At 41.5% G+C, this 14320-nt stretch overlaps 1 protein-coding gene across 1 annotated transcript in view; it reads left to right on the forward strand.

The window, feature by feature from the left end:
• Nucleotides 1–14320, forward strand: part of LOC307227896 (protein diaphanous homolog 3-like) — a gene marked incomplete at its 5' end in the record, with an annotated part of 362969 nt that overhangs the window by 226598 nt on the left and 122051 nt on the right. Inside the window, 2 exons of the mRNA XM_079997337.1 lie at nt 1555–1684; nt 10624–10750. Of these exons, the coding sequence (XP_079853463.1) occupies nt 1555–1684; nt 10624–10750 (257 nt within the window). The remainder of the gene's footprint in view (nt 1–1554; nt 1685–10623; nt 10751–14320) is intronic.

Raw genomic sequence — 14320 nt, forward strand, 5'->3', positions numbered from 1 at the left:
GGAAAATTGCCCCCGACGCATTTGGCGAAAGCAGAATGTTTTCATTGTCAGTTACAATTACTGTCTATCTAAATTTGAAGAGGAGCCTTTTGACTCAACGCCTTTTGAAATAAAACGAAAGATGGGGAAAACAGAGCTGAAAAGAGCAAGGCGAATGTGCTGGATTAGATAATGCAAACATGATAAAATACACAAAGGCTGAGTATAGCACCGTGTTCCAATAGATCACCTTGAGAGAGGCGTCTCTGCAGGAGGGACATTTGAAGAGGCCACTGAGAGATTGCTTTGAATCACGCTGGAGAAAGGGAGTGATGGGAATGTATTCGAGAAACTGCAATTAAAAAAAAATAGACTTTTTGTGTGTGTTTGTGGGCGCAAGGGAGGATGAGAGGTGTATTTCACATTCTATTGGCATTGATGTTGCATTGTTCACTTGTGGTGGTTTAGTTAGCGTCACATGTGTAATCATACACTGCTACTAGTGGAACCGACAAGTGCTGAAAGACACGGATAGCACTCAACGGATGAATTGAATTAGACCTATTGTCCGATATGCAATTATACGTTTATTTTGCCATTAAAAAAAAAAACCTCCATCTGTAAATCAGCCGTATTGGCGTCCTGAACAAATCCTGAATCTAATTATAGAAATCGCGTGATACCACTTTTTTTTTTTTTCAGATACTGGAAAAAACGGTATTTGCTGATACCTTTAAAAATCAGATTTTTGCTCTTACACTTTTAACCCCCCTCAACTATTTTTGTATTTCTTATGAGCAGCTGGAGCCTGAAGTCAAGTCTTTTGTGTTGAAGTTTCCAGTTCTGGCACTTGCGTTACAAATAGCGCCCTCTGCTGTTTTGCGTTTGGCCTTTGCTGCGAAGTATTGCCGCACTGTTGACGTTGTGGCACCTCCCGCACACGCAGTCAACTTAATGGAGCTTATTGTTGTCGTCACGTTATGGTAGGGCACTGTTAGGCACCAGCTCTTATCACATGACCTCATTTACTTCTCCTTACGTTACACTGCAACAACCATGTTGCAGAAGCATCTCCATGATATTTTAAGCTGGATTTTTTGGACGATTGGATTGCTTACTTTTTTCCTTCTGATGTCTGATCCGACATTTTGTTTGCTGCCCGGCCCAACACCGGGATTGCTGGGAAATGGACGGTGCCACCTTTGTGGTCTATGTTCATTGTGAAATACATTTTTAGTCATCTGAAATACCAGGCATCAAAATTTCACTTTGTCGGTGAAATGTCTGGCAACCCTACAAAAGTGTTCCACGTTGAATGGGGATCAAACCATATCATGAATGGGAAATTAAAACGGATATTTAAGCTTATAAAGTCGGGAGCTGTAGCACAGCTTGGCTTTGAGCAGCCGAAAAGGTCCTGGCTTCGGTACCTGAAATGTCCTCACTGGAACCTTTTCCTGCTCCTTAATATTCCTACTTAGAGTAATCTGCTTCGTACAAAGGTGGATACATTCACTTAAAAGAAAATCATTTTCGCTGCAATATTAACTGAACGTCTCCTGCTTTCGACCACAGTTGAAGGACACCAAGTCAGCAGACCAGAAGACAACTCTGCTCCACTTCCTTGCTCAGGTGTGCGAGGAGGAATACCCCGACATCATCAAGTTTGCCGACGACCTCGAACACGTGGATCGGGCCAGCAGAGGTACAGTAACATGCACCTCCCATAACCCCTGCACTCTTCTAGGAGAAACATGGGATTGTTTGTGAAGTCATGAAGCAATGTCTACATACAGGCTACATGCAGTTCATTGTGCTGTACTGGTGCTGGTTGCAAAATGTTTCAGGTGCCGGCCTCTGAAAGAAAGTCATTGGTGCAAAAAGCCACGCATTTTACTGCTTTGTCTGCTTTGTCTGTTTTTTTCTACATTTTGATGGCTATCACACAGTTACATTTATCCACTAATCGGCAACCATTACGACCTGGTGTTGAAAGCAATGAGGAAGTGCTTAGGGCAGTTCAGCTAATGGCTGCTAGATACAGGCTTCAGAAAATCATCAACTTAATGGAAGTCAATGGAAAAAATAGAAACCTCTTGCTTGAAAGGTCTAAGTTATATTGTCTCAATATCTTAGTTTACTTCTGCTAATCATAGTGTTGGTTGGAATTTTGTAGATTATTGTTCCACAAAGAGGATGTTAAGCCTTAATGAGATTTATATTTGAGGGTGTGGTTGATTGACAGGTCTCTCGTTCACGTTTGAGCAGTGATGGCCGTGTTGCTTCCTTCCTCCGAGTTTCTGATAGTTGCACTCTCCATCTCAGCACACCCAGACTACGGGCCGCTGCCTAAATTGAGAAATTCCGGGCTCCAAGCCCAAGGTCAAGGCTTAAATTGTCTCTGCAGTGGAGAACAGAACAGCATCCACCAATTTTTTTTTTCTATAGTCTCTGATATACACACACTTAGGTGGTCACCCCACTAGTTGATTTTCCCCAACAAAAACAACAAATAAGCTGTGAAAATGGATTGTAGGTTGCCCTGGTAATTTAAGCCTCCCGGAACATGGCATTTATAGTTACATCCGCATTGCACATATGTGGGTACTTAATCATTGTAATTGCTACCATTTCTCTCTCCAAGATGTATCGGAGGATGATTACTGCTGCTATTTTAGTATTTCTGCTGCTGTAAACTGGAGTTCTTTAACTAGCCCAGGAGTGTTACTTGGCTGTCAGTGTCTCTTGTTCAAATGGAAACCTCCTCCTGTCAAAGGCACGTGGACACACACACACACACACACACACACACACACACACACACACACACACACACACACACACACACACACAAACACACCTGCTAAGTACCGGGCACAGGCACACACAGTTATTTCCAGTACATTGCCTTTTCCTCTGCCTGCTGTGTTGCATGCAATGAGACGGAATAATTCAGTAGTTATTATATTGATGAGGTACAAATCAATAATAAAACAAGTACATGTCTGTGCACTCACCCAGACCTCGGATAGGCCAGGTGCCTCATTTCCCACACACTGGAATCCACATTCCCCATAACTAGAGGGGGAACAAGCTAGATAGTACTTTATTCATATCGAGGAAAAATTGGATATTTATTCTCAGATACAAAAGTATAGTCCTGCCACCACCGCAGAGTCAATTCCTCATCGAATTGCATGACACCAAATTATTAATATTAGATTGATACACATCTAATACAAGATACTGTGATGTGAATACATGGTAAGGTCTACTCACACATACACACACGTATCTTCTTCTCAGTGGGGATGTTGCATCCCAAGCTGAAATGCTGCAAAGAATTCCTTAAACTCTACGGCCCATTTTTTGCTCTTTGATCCTGGCTTTGTGTGCTTGAATCCACTTTTGTTTTCTGCCAGGTAGCAATTATAGCTTTGACTCTTCTGCAGTTTGGTTTTCTAATTATACACACTTGTGTGTTTTATGTTCATTTTTCCTGTTGGGTAATTTGTGGTGGTTCATCAGTTATTAAGAGGCCAGGTCTTGTCCATAGAATATGTGTACAATCTTATTTGATCTCAAAAATGGATCTTTTAACATTTTCCCAAGCATTATGGAATCTCCTCTTTTCTAATCCCAATTTGTTCTTTGGTATGTACATGTGCCAAAATGTACTTCGAAAATACACTTATGATGTCTTAGTCTTTATGAATATTATATCACAACAGTGTGAAACCTCATAATAGGCACCCACATCCAGTCAGTACCAACTGAATATTTCTCAAACAAAAAGAAGAATTAAAAACAAAGAATGTCGATAAAGCCCGATGTATGGTCACAAGCCAGAGCAGGAAAGACTGGGTAGGACGACAGGAACGACTCAGCGTGTTCTTTGTAAGTATGGCCACAGGCAAAACACGGGAGGAAGTGCAATGTTTGTGGCCAGCAGTGCTGTCAACCTTGCTAGCCCACAGTGAGATGCCCCCCACTGCTTCGCTTTAAAAGCCACATGGAGGGCAGAAGAAAGGAGAAGCTGGAGACGGTAAAGGAAAAAAAGGGTCTTGTTTGGACTCACTCAAAAGCAGCCTAAGAGGTGTTAGTGTTGCTTTTGATAAGGCGCAGTTAAGGACACCCCTGCGGTGCTCCTTGCGGCCCCCGAGGCCCATACTCCTTCAACAAAGATGATATGGTTCATGATTGCTGGATATCGAGTCCTGCTTCCAAGTTCCTCTTCACCAGACATCAAGACCACTCCCTCCCTCTGATTCACCTCCGCCATACCATTATTTATTTATTTATTTATTTTCATCAAGGCTGACAGCCGTTTGGAAGACCCAAGGCCAGAATGAATTACGGCCTTACTTGCTCAGGCTTCATCCAAAAAAAAAACCCTGCTGAACGTTCCTCGAGTGAGTTTTGCGGTTCCGTCGTCCAAGCCGCCGTTTATACGTCTCACTCCTCTCGTTACCAACTCCTGCAGGAAATGGGACATGACAGCAGTATAGTTTGGTTTGGTTCCATAGTGTGACTTTTTCTTTCTATGCGTGTCTCACCTCACCTGGGAACGAGACAAATCTCCAAGCTGGTGTTTTATTTGCTCTGGCAGGTACGTCTGGCCCCCCCTTTGGTTCAGAAAGGGTTTCCACCCGACCTCTCCATGGTCGGGGTCAATCACAACCCAAGATTCAAGATTTTTATTTGTCACATACATATACATACTTCCATACATATATGCAGTGAAATGTGATTTCACTTTTAATTCACACTTGTAATAAACACTTGTAATTTCACTTTTTCTAATATGGGGCGGGTTTGATAGGATGACGATGCAGAGGAGTGCCATTGAGGCATTTTCGTAAACAACCAAAAAAGACAGAGACAGTATGCTTTTTCTAAAAGAAGAACAAACAACTACACTTAAAGTATTTGCGTATAATAAAGAAGTGCTGTTCCGTACTTCCAACAGGATTTGGTAAAAGTTCAATTAAATGTTAAATACATTTTTCCTTCGAGCTACGTCAGATGTTTCGTTGCTGTGATCGGTTGTAGGTCTATACAATGCGTCCAGAAACATTTTGGTCTGGGCCCGTTGAGAACGTCCCTTGGAAATTGACAATGAACCGAGAGGTTCCAGACTAATACGCATCTTTGAATAGGTCTGGTGATGCCAGGCTATATCAAACCCCTTTGCAGTGCTGAACTCATTATCTTCCTCAAAGAACCTTTTTCATTTGTTCACACTTTAAAAATCCTTGAACTAGACAGGCAATACTGATAATACACAATACACCTATTCAGACAAAACTATTCCAATGGTCAGCATATTTTTACTTCCCATCCAGATCAGGAGTTATTTTCATAAAACATCGAATTCACAAAGCATATTAGTGCTAAAACTAGCACCCAAATTGATGAAAAGTCAGGGCCAGTCTATGGTCAATGAGTCCCTTCCTAATAAATTTAAATGATATTTAGAATCATAAAAAAATGTTAATAGGCTTTGCAATGAAATGTATAATGAGGTTCATTGTGGATTATTTGATGTTCTTTTTGGTGTAGCCTAAATGCACGGAGTAATAGTGAATATATATATATTTTTTGCCAAATATAGCTTCAATTGAATAGTGTCATATTACCTGTGGAAGAAGTTTGTTGTTTGGATTCTACAATATCTGCCGTTGCCTGTGACTGCAAAGAATCTGTGTTTTTCAGATCCATTGCTGGTCCCAAACGGAGAAGCCTCATTTACATGAAATAATTGATGTTCCCAAACTTCTCTCTCGGCCCCCAAGGTGATCCAAACTTTACAAAGTTGCCAAATATACACTCTGCAAATCATTGTTTTATCTTTGGTTTGATGTGTAAAATGTAACTCTTAAGTCAAGGTACATGATTTGTATGTCATGATATTGTATTTTGATCAAGAATTCGCTGACACAGACTGGAACCATATCGAACAATCACTGCAGGCATAGTAAAGAAGCTCTTGAAACATGATTTCTCCCATTCATTTGTAAAGTTGCTCCCAGCAGCATTGCAGCTAGTGCCATTTAGGAGAAATCTTAGTGTTAACATAAAATATTATGAGAATAGGGCTCCAATCTACAACATAGGTGAGTGCATTTAGTATTTATTAATGTATTTAGTGCCTCAAGCAAAAATAAGCTTTATCTGAATGTGAATTAATCTGCAGCAACCTTTCTGTTAGCCAAGAGAGCAGCTAGATTACTTGCAGCCCTGAGGTGTAAAAGCTATCAGCAATGATGATTCAACTGTATTGAGGTGGTTATCTATCTGGATCACACCCTGAATCATCCTCGCTATTTATTTATTTATTTATTTGTTTATTTGTTTTGTTAGTGTGTTTGCTTATCCGTCTTCTCTCCTTGTGGAATCTGAAGTATGACTCACAGGTTAAAAAGCATTCCAAAGGATTACTCTGAATTCACCTGGTTTAAGTGGATGCTTAGCTCACTGAACTGGTCCGTGGGCGGCTTTCGCCGCATTAACAGCTTTGACTTTTTTTGACCCCTGACACCATGGTTGTAGTGAAATCTAATGGTTTGTCTCTTTCAGAGGTCAGTCTACTACCTTGCTGCATGAGTAGTCACTGCCCTTTAAAAGGATGCAGTCTTGCTCGAAGGTATCTGCAAATGAATATGATATGAGACAAGCTTCAGAGGCAGCAAGCATTTTCGCACCTCATGAACAAACCCAGCAGTCATTATGAAAATGAGTTACAGTTACCAGCTGTGGCCAGTGACGCAAGATGTTTTCATTTGGATAATGTTTTATCTTCGTTAAATGTCAGTTACCAAGGCCCAAAGCCATCAACCATATTGTGAAACTTCCTGGAAAAAGTCAAAGGCTCCTCCAAATTATTGCGGGATATCGTACTTGATGAGGGCCTTTAAATTTGATTTGATTCCAGGCATTGATTTTTGCTGCAATCAAATCAGGACATCACTTGACCTATTGGGATTTTCCGCCATCAGATGCTGATGCTGAGCAGGATGCATCTTAGGCAAACTCTAAACACCTTTGCTCAACACGAGCAGCGCTGAGTCTTTGCAGCCTCTGAGTTCCCAGTCCTCAAAAGTTGATCTACAGTGGGGCAGCACACCGTAGCAGCGGCTGTTTGTGAGTGAGTATGCATTGGGGTGCCCTCAAGTCAGTCTCATTTATGGCACCCCAGGTTGGCATTGCAATAAAGAGATGACAGTGGGGGATCTGACCTCTACAAATAATCCCATTATTATTTCTCCAAAGCGTGCCATATCAATCTCTAGCTCTTCTGGACCACGGAGGCTTACAGCACCCACTGCTCATAAAAATCACTCACCCTTGGAGAGAGAGAAAGCAAGGCTAGATTTGCAGTGTGATATCTTTTTTTTTTTTTCCTCTCCCTTCCCATTTTCCTCCGCATGTAGCCTTCCCATAGAAAAAAAATGTTTTAATCATTTCTATTGATGTGCGTCAGTATTATATGCACCTAGAAACCTGAATCCTTACATACTAAGTTCATTTAGAAGTCCCTCGTAGGCTGGCTTACTCCCACTCGCCTGGGTTAAATCATTAATTAAATCACAGACAGATATTCCTCATTTCCCAGACCTCCCCCCTCTCCCCTCCTACTTCCTCTAGTTGATGGTCGCATCCCGCCTCCCTGTACAGAGCCCATGATTGGAGGATTTCATAACAAGTTGGAGAGTGGCTCTTCTGCCCCTCTCTCTCTCTCTCTCTCTCTCTTTCCCACTCCCTCGTTCCATCCTTTGTTGCTGGGCCATAATCCCTCCTATCAGCTCTCTCCGGCCTCCTCCCACTGGCTCCTCAGCATGAACCGGATATTGGTATCTTGTGACCAAGATTTTTTTTTCATGTATTAATTTTTGTTTCACTCCAATCAGGGAGCAAGATGAGGGAGGGAGGTGGGATTATTGACAGATACTTAGACAGACAGAATAGTCACTTCATCAAGAATCCCTACCAAGTACGTTTTTGTACATACTCTGTATGTTCCCTTGATGTAGCCCTTTCTAATTGAAAGAGCAGTGAGCAACATGAGTACAGGGCCTGGGGACCAGCTCTTGTTTTAAGGCCAGTATCTTGGTCAAGGGCTGTGGCAGGGAAGATATTTTTTTGTATGTGTGTTTGGGTGTGGTAGGTAAGCAGAATTTGGGTCTGTTGGGTAGATTACGCTATCAGTAGATTTTAATTTGCAACTGCTATGTTTTTATTCATCCTTGGTTTACCCTTGTTTTCACTCCAAGACGGTTACGGCGAAGGAAAGTATTCTTTCTTCTGATCATTTGTTCTGAACACAAGTACATGAAACAGCTGTTTCTTATAAAGTGCCACCCAAAAAAAAATCAAATATGGTATTTTCAAAATAAATGTACTGTACCTTTGCGGTACTGTACCAACAAGTGTACTCAGTATTTGTGTTTATTATATTTATCTATTTTTATTGTATTTATCCCCTTGTTCAGTGGCCCTAACTGTTGTCGCAATCAAACCAAGCTTGTTAACATCAACGCTGAGAGAATGGGACGTGTCAAACACAAAGGGGATTGCCTGTTAATAGGAAATTCACAGAAGGGTCAATGACGGTCAGGCCTCCCTTTAACGAGCGTCAGGTTTTAAACATCCCTGACATCCCTGACAAGGCAACTAATGTTTGTGCCGTAGGTGTTTGTTGATTTGAAATGCTGGACCTATTATTTTCAGTTGGAACACATTCTTTGTACAAGTCAGGAACTGTTCTCTTTTTTCTTTGTTCATTTCGACATGTGCTTCCAGCTTAGATGCTCACCGCTTGTTTGTTTTTTCATTTATTTATTATTATTATTATTTTTTTTTTTCTTATGTATTTGCAAAATGCGTAGAGAAATACATCAATTTCCTTTCTCACGACCACATCTTTCTATAGGGAAACTGTTGGAGGATTATGCTTCTCCTTTTCTGGCACCACCTCAGCTGGTTCCCGCTTTCTACTGGTTTCAAACTGGTGGTGCCAGTTTGACTGAAGAACATTTTGTGGTCGATGTGGTGTAGCGGCTGTATGATTACCACCCTAATTGAAATGTAGCGAGGCACGGTGCTCTATGGAATCAAGATGGTATGCCAGCGCAGATACTAAATGTAATTTCACTGCAGATGCACACACACCATTACTGTCAATATGTTCCATCAAATTGAGATCCCCTACCAATACATTGGCCTGAATCAGCACAGACCTTGGACAGGTACAGAACAGTTTCTCTCATTATTGAACAGGAAGGATAATTCTGCAATGCGGCTTAAGGCCCAAATGTTCATATGGCCTTAAATGGTCACATTGACTTTAACTCCACACTGATTTTGACTCCACATTAACTTTGACTCCCCATTGGCTTTGACTCCACATGTTGTGTGTGCGAATCCGGATACCCATTTTCACCATACCATACCATAATAAGATAAATACAATTCAGATTCTCAACCATCTTCATCAACAGTGCCTGTTGATGTTGCTTTCCCGCTGACAACTTTTGACTACATGATGTTTTATTCATGTTTTTGCTTCACCAATTGGCTTCCTCTTATCCTTATTTGCAGGAGGTTGTTATAGCTTGATTGAGAGTAGAGCCTAGCACACTATTAAATTAATGGCAAATGGAAACAAAGTCTGGATTTATATAATGGACAATTGCCTGGCATGCTATATTAAGTGGAAGTTCATCGTCATGTCAGCTTGAGTTCCTTTCCTCTCCCATCAGAGTGTTGCTGAATGTGGGGGGCAATAAAAAAAAATCAAGGGCAATAAGAGAGACTATAGGCATTCATTTATGACTAGTCGCTGAGGTTGAAAATATGAATATGACGGGATCGTGTTGTAGAGTGACAAATGAAACATCACACATACACGTGTTGGAAGTACCTTTTCAAAAGTGCAGAGGGTCGGTACATCAACTGATGTACATTTGTTTTTGTTTTTTTCTCCTTGTGTGTTCCCGAAGATGTACTTGCTGATGGGCATGCACATGTCATGTATTTATTATGTCTTATGTCACGAGTCAAAAGCCATACTCAAACTTCATTCACCTGTTAATCACGAGCGATAAATTACACAACCCCTTCTACAGACTTCTGAAAATTCTCTACGGCAGGTTGCTGTGTTTCAGTAGGAGCGCATCAGAAACACTTATGTATGCAGGGAATGTTCTGTAGTTTAAAGCTTGGCTGTATTAACGTCTTCCCTTTTTTTTTTTACCCACCAATGCATGTATTAAAGTCAGGAGAAAAAAAATGTAAGTACTTAACAACTAAGCAGCTTACGTCTTTTTGTCAGCCTGGGTCTAAGTAGGGTAATTTAAGATACATGCTATATTCACTGGTTGGCTTGAAGTGTCAACCATGACCAACTTAACAGGAAGTTTCAGTCAAGGTAAATCAGCTCGCCCATCCAAGGAATTACTGCTGAAAGCACTGTAGATAAAGAACAGAGGGGATTAAAACAATGGTAATGTACCAGATCGTATATAAAACTCATTTTTTATTTACAGTGTTTGATTGTACCTTTATCTCACTTAATTGTCATTCTTTGTGTGTGTGTGTTTGTGTCTGTGTCTGTGTGTGTGTGTGTCTGTGTGTGTCTGTCAGTCTCCGCGGAGAACCTGGAGAAGAACCTGAAGCAGATGGAGAAGCAGCTGCAGCAGCTGGAGAAAGACCTGGAAATGTTCTCGTCCTCTGACGATACCAACTATATGTTCCTCAATAAGATGGCTATATCCTTCACAAGCATTTACGATGCATATGATTGCTTGTTTTGATGGTGTGTGAACTGAGAATTGCTATTTATTTTATATCAATTTTAAGACTGGATAGTACACTGGCGAGCAAAAATAATGCCTGACATTAAGTACCATGCAGGCTTCTTACCGGGTCCTCGATGTGCTGTAATTGCTTGAATTTCATCCTCAGAAATGTAAGTACTGGAAAAATAGCTGAAGTGCTTGAAAGGTCCTTGATATCAATCATCATCACAGTCATTCAAAACCTGTGATATTCCCACTGGTTTTGTTATTCAAATCGTAACTTAAATCTGAATCTGTTTTACAAGATAGATTATTTCAGGGAAATATACACTTAATCCAGCATGATTGGAAATAGACACTTATAAAAGTGCATGGCAATAAGACCAATAATAGATATATAGAGTAGTAGTAGATAGTAGATATACAAATATAAATGATAGACAATGAGACAAAAATTACAATATTTAAATGAATTAAGATCACATTTAAAGTCCTTGAATTTCATGTTGTAATGCCAAAATGAACCCTGGTTGTGATACGCATATTATCAGCAGTGAAGCTACTATGGTAGTAGACACTGAAAAGGCAAAATAGAAAAAAGGTTTTACTAAAAAAAGAAAGTTGGAAGGAGTTGAAAGATCGTTACGGACGCCGTGAGAGACTCAATTTGGATGTGAATCGTCAAACAAAAGCTTGTTAGATAAAACACGCTGCGATTACCGTAGAATCTCCAGCGATCGCCAGAGGTGGGAATGGAATGGCTCTCTGAGTGTTACCGGACCTGTGAGCTCGTCCAGCCTCCAGCCAAGTTCAAGTTCAAGAGATTATTTGTCACGTACATACATACGGTCATACATCCTGTATATGCAGTGAAATGTCATGACACCTGGTGATGACGCACAATAAGCTCTATAAGCTCTAAAAATACTCAAAATACTAAAAATGCCAAAATGTGCATAACTGACACGAGGTGCTCGCACAGGCAGCCGCAAGGGGCGGTGCCACAATCGCCATTCTGGGTTCCATGATTATATAATAGAATGAATTGTCTGTGTTGTATTAAATATACATTTAAATCCTCCTAGCGCAGGTTCTTCTGACTTAGCATCCGACTTCACTTCGTGGTGTCATTAAACGGGATCCTCCATGACTTGAGAAAAAATAAGGGAAGGTGGCTGAAAAAAGAAGCTGAAAATATAACAAATTAACAACTCGAATGAATACTCAATCTCCCACACTATTGGCTCGTGTTATTCTAGCCTGTGCGGTGTTGCCAGGGCCGTCTCTGGGGCTGTGTGTGTGTGTGTGTGTGTGTGTGTGTGTGTGTGTGTGTGTGTGTGTGTGTGTGTGTGTGTGTGTGTGTGTGTGTGTGTGTGTGTGTGTGTGTGTGTGTGTGTGTGTGTGTGTGTGTGTGTGTGTGTGTGCGTGCGTGCGTGTGTGTGTTAAATAATACACACCCCCACCTGTCCTCCCTTGTGTAGTTTTGATCAACGGCCCGAGGTTCACCAGGGGTTCGGTGGCGTCTCTCCGTGATCCAGCAGTCGGCCCACGACCTGGACTGGAGTGTGTCCCAGAGAGATGCACTGATGATGGGTTTGACACCCTCATCCATTTACCTTGTGTCCTGTCTCCACCCCCTCTCTTTCTCCCTCTGGCTGCCCTACCCCAACCCCTCTCGCTTTCGCTTCTCCATTTCCGTGCTGTCAACAGAGCCGCTTTATCTCAGACTCCCAGACTAATGAAAGTTAGAACTCAAATGGAAGTTATTGTTCTCTGGTGCGGTAAGACTCGTATACTCGGCTGAAATGGAATTGTATTGCACACCAGGCTTTCTGTAAAGTTTTTTTTGTTGTTGTTGAATATGTACATGATACCTCAAAGACAGACTTGGATTACTTGCGGATTAGGTACATTCATGCAGTTTGCACAAACTATCTGTGTCAAATTGGCGAACGCTAGCAGCTATTTTCATCATCAGCGAGTGGCCATTCTAGTCACATTATTACAAATGATGACAAATTACAATCTTAAAAGGTGCAGTGAAATCCACCTGAGCGGCAATTTTATTTTGACAAATGCATTGGTTGGGGCGGTTTTGGCAGCAGATTTAGGCCTAATCTTAGACTAAATCCCACTTTTTATCCGGACAAATTAAAACGACCTGTCTTAGGCATGGTTGAAAAGTCTCAGACCTGTCCTAGTCTTTGTTTAAAAATACTGATTTCCAGAAGGAAGATTAGAGCTAAGTTAGGTCTAAGTGAAGGTTTAAATTGAACCTGGCTAGAGGCAGGTGTATTTTTGGATTAATGGATGTGGGCCTCCAGGTAAACCTTGAGGATTATCTGGACTAAGACCAGACAGCTTCATCACCTTAGTTGAGGACTTCCTAGTCTGGGACTAATTCATCTTAAATTAAGCACCACCTCAGAAAGGCATTTAAAATTTCAGGATTCTTTTAAGTAAGATTATCTCATTCATGTTTTTGATTAAACCCTGTCGGCGACACCGCCCCGAGGAGTCAGAAAACAAACTTCTGAAAGGGTCAAAAGACGTGGCAGGGTTGAGGTTGTAGATCTTATTGAAACGGCTGCAATTTCCGCAAAATTTCAATTTCAATCAATTTTTTATTTTTATTTTTTCAAAATAAAAGCCCCTCTAATATTCCAGACCTCACTCCATCATGAGAAATTAAGGGCATATCATCTCGGTATCATTCGTTTAGAGTACACAACCGCTGCCTTGTGCTGCGCAACCCGGAATTTCTTCGTTTCAACGGCAATAAGAGGGCATGGGGTGATGGCAGCAACATCGATTTATCACCCAGCGCCCACCACCTCTATATCCATCCGATTCCGCCGTTCTCCCATGAAGCTGCTGACACGTCAATCTGAGAAAAGAACCGATTGAATGGTGTTTTACGGGTAGTGAATAGACTGGCATTCTGGCTCTGGCCTGACTCCACTCAGAAGACAGCAAATAGGACCATCAATTTTGCCTCAATGGAGAGGTATAGTGCAGGCCAGAGAGGCTACACACACTCACCTAATCCATCAGGAACCCACATTTTGCACTCAGATAAATCGAGTTTTTATTTTTACAGTTAATTAAATGTAAATTTGTTCAGAAACGCTATTGAATATGCAATGCCAAATTCATTGGTACAATTTATTAAACTGTCATGGCGTTACTGTCTTCCCAAGGCGCATTAGTGTGTAGGGAATAGCGAAATCCATCCAATCCATGGTCCCCCTTTTGTCTGCCGCCAAAGTTCTCCGAATTCCCCGCTGATTTAATCAGCTCACTGGGTGCTAACTGGGTGTTAACCCAGAGTTGGCCTCTCTGTCTGTCGATCTGTACAAGTCGCTTTTTCTGCTCTCATGTGTCACCTTTCAGCATCCAGGTTTTCAGACCACAGGGGTGTGTGTGTGTGTGTGTGTGTGTGTGTGTGTGTGTGTGTGTGTGTGTGTGTGTGTGTGTACGTGTGCGTGTGCGTGGGTTGTGTTCACTTCCAGTCTGTTTGGCTGGACTCAGGTGGCAGACGG

The sequence above is a fragment of the Zeus faber genome, assembly GCF_960531495.2.
Source record: "Zeus faber genome assembly, chromosome: 3".
NCBI lineage: Eukaryota > Metazoa > Chordata > Actinopteri > Zeiformes > Zeidae > Zeus > Zeus faber.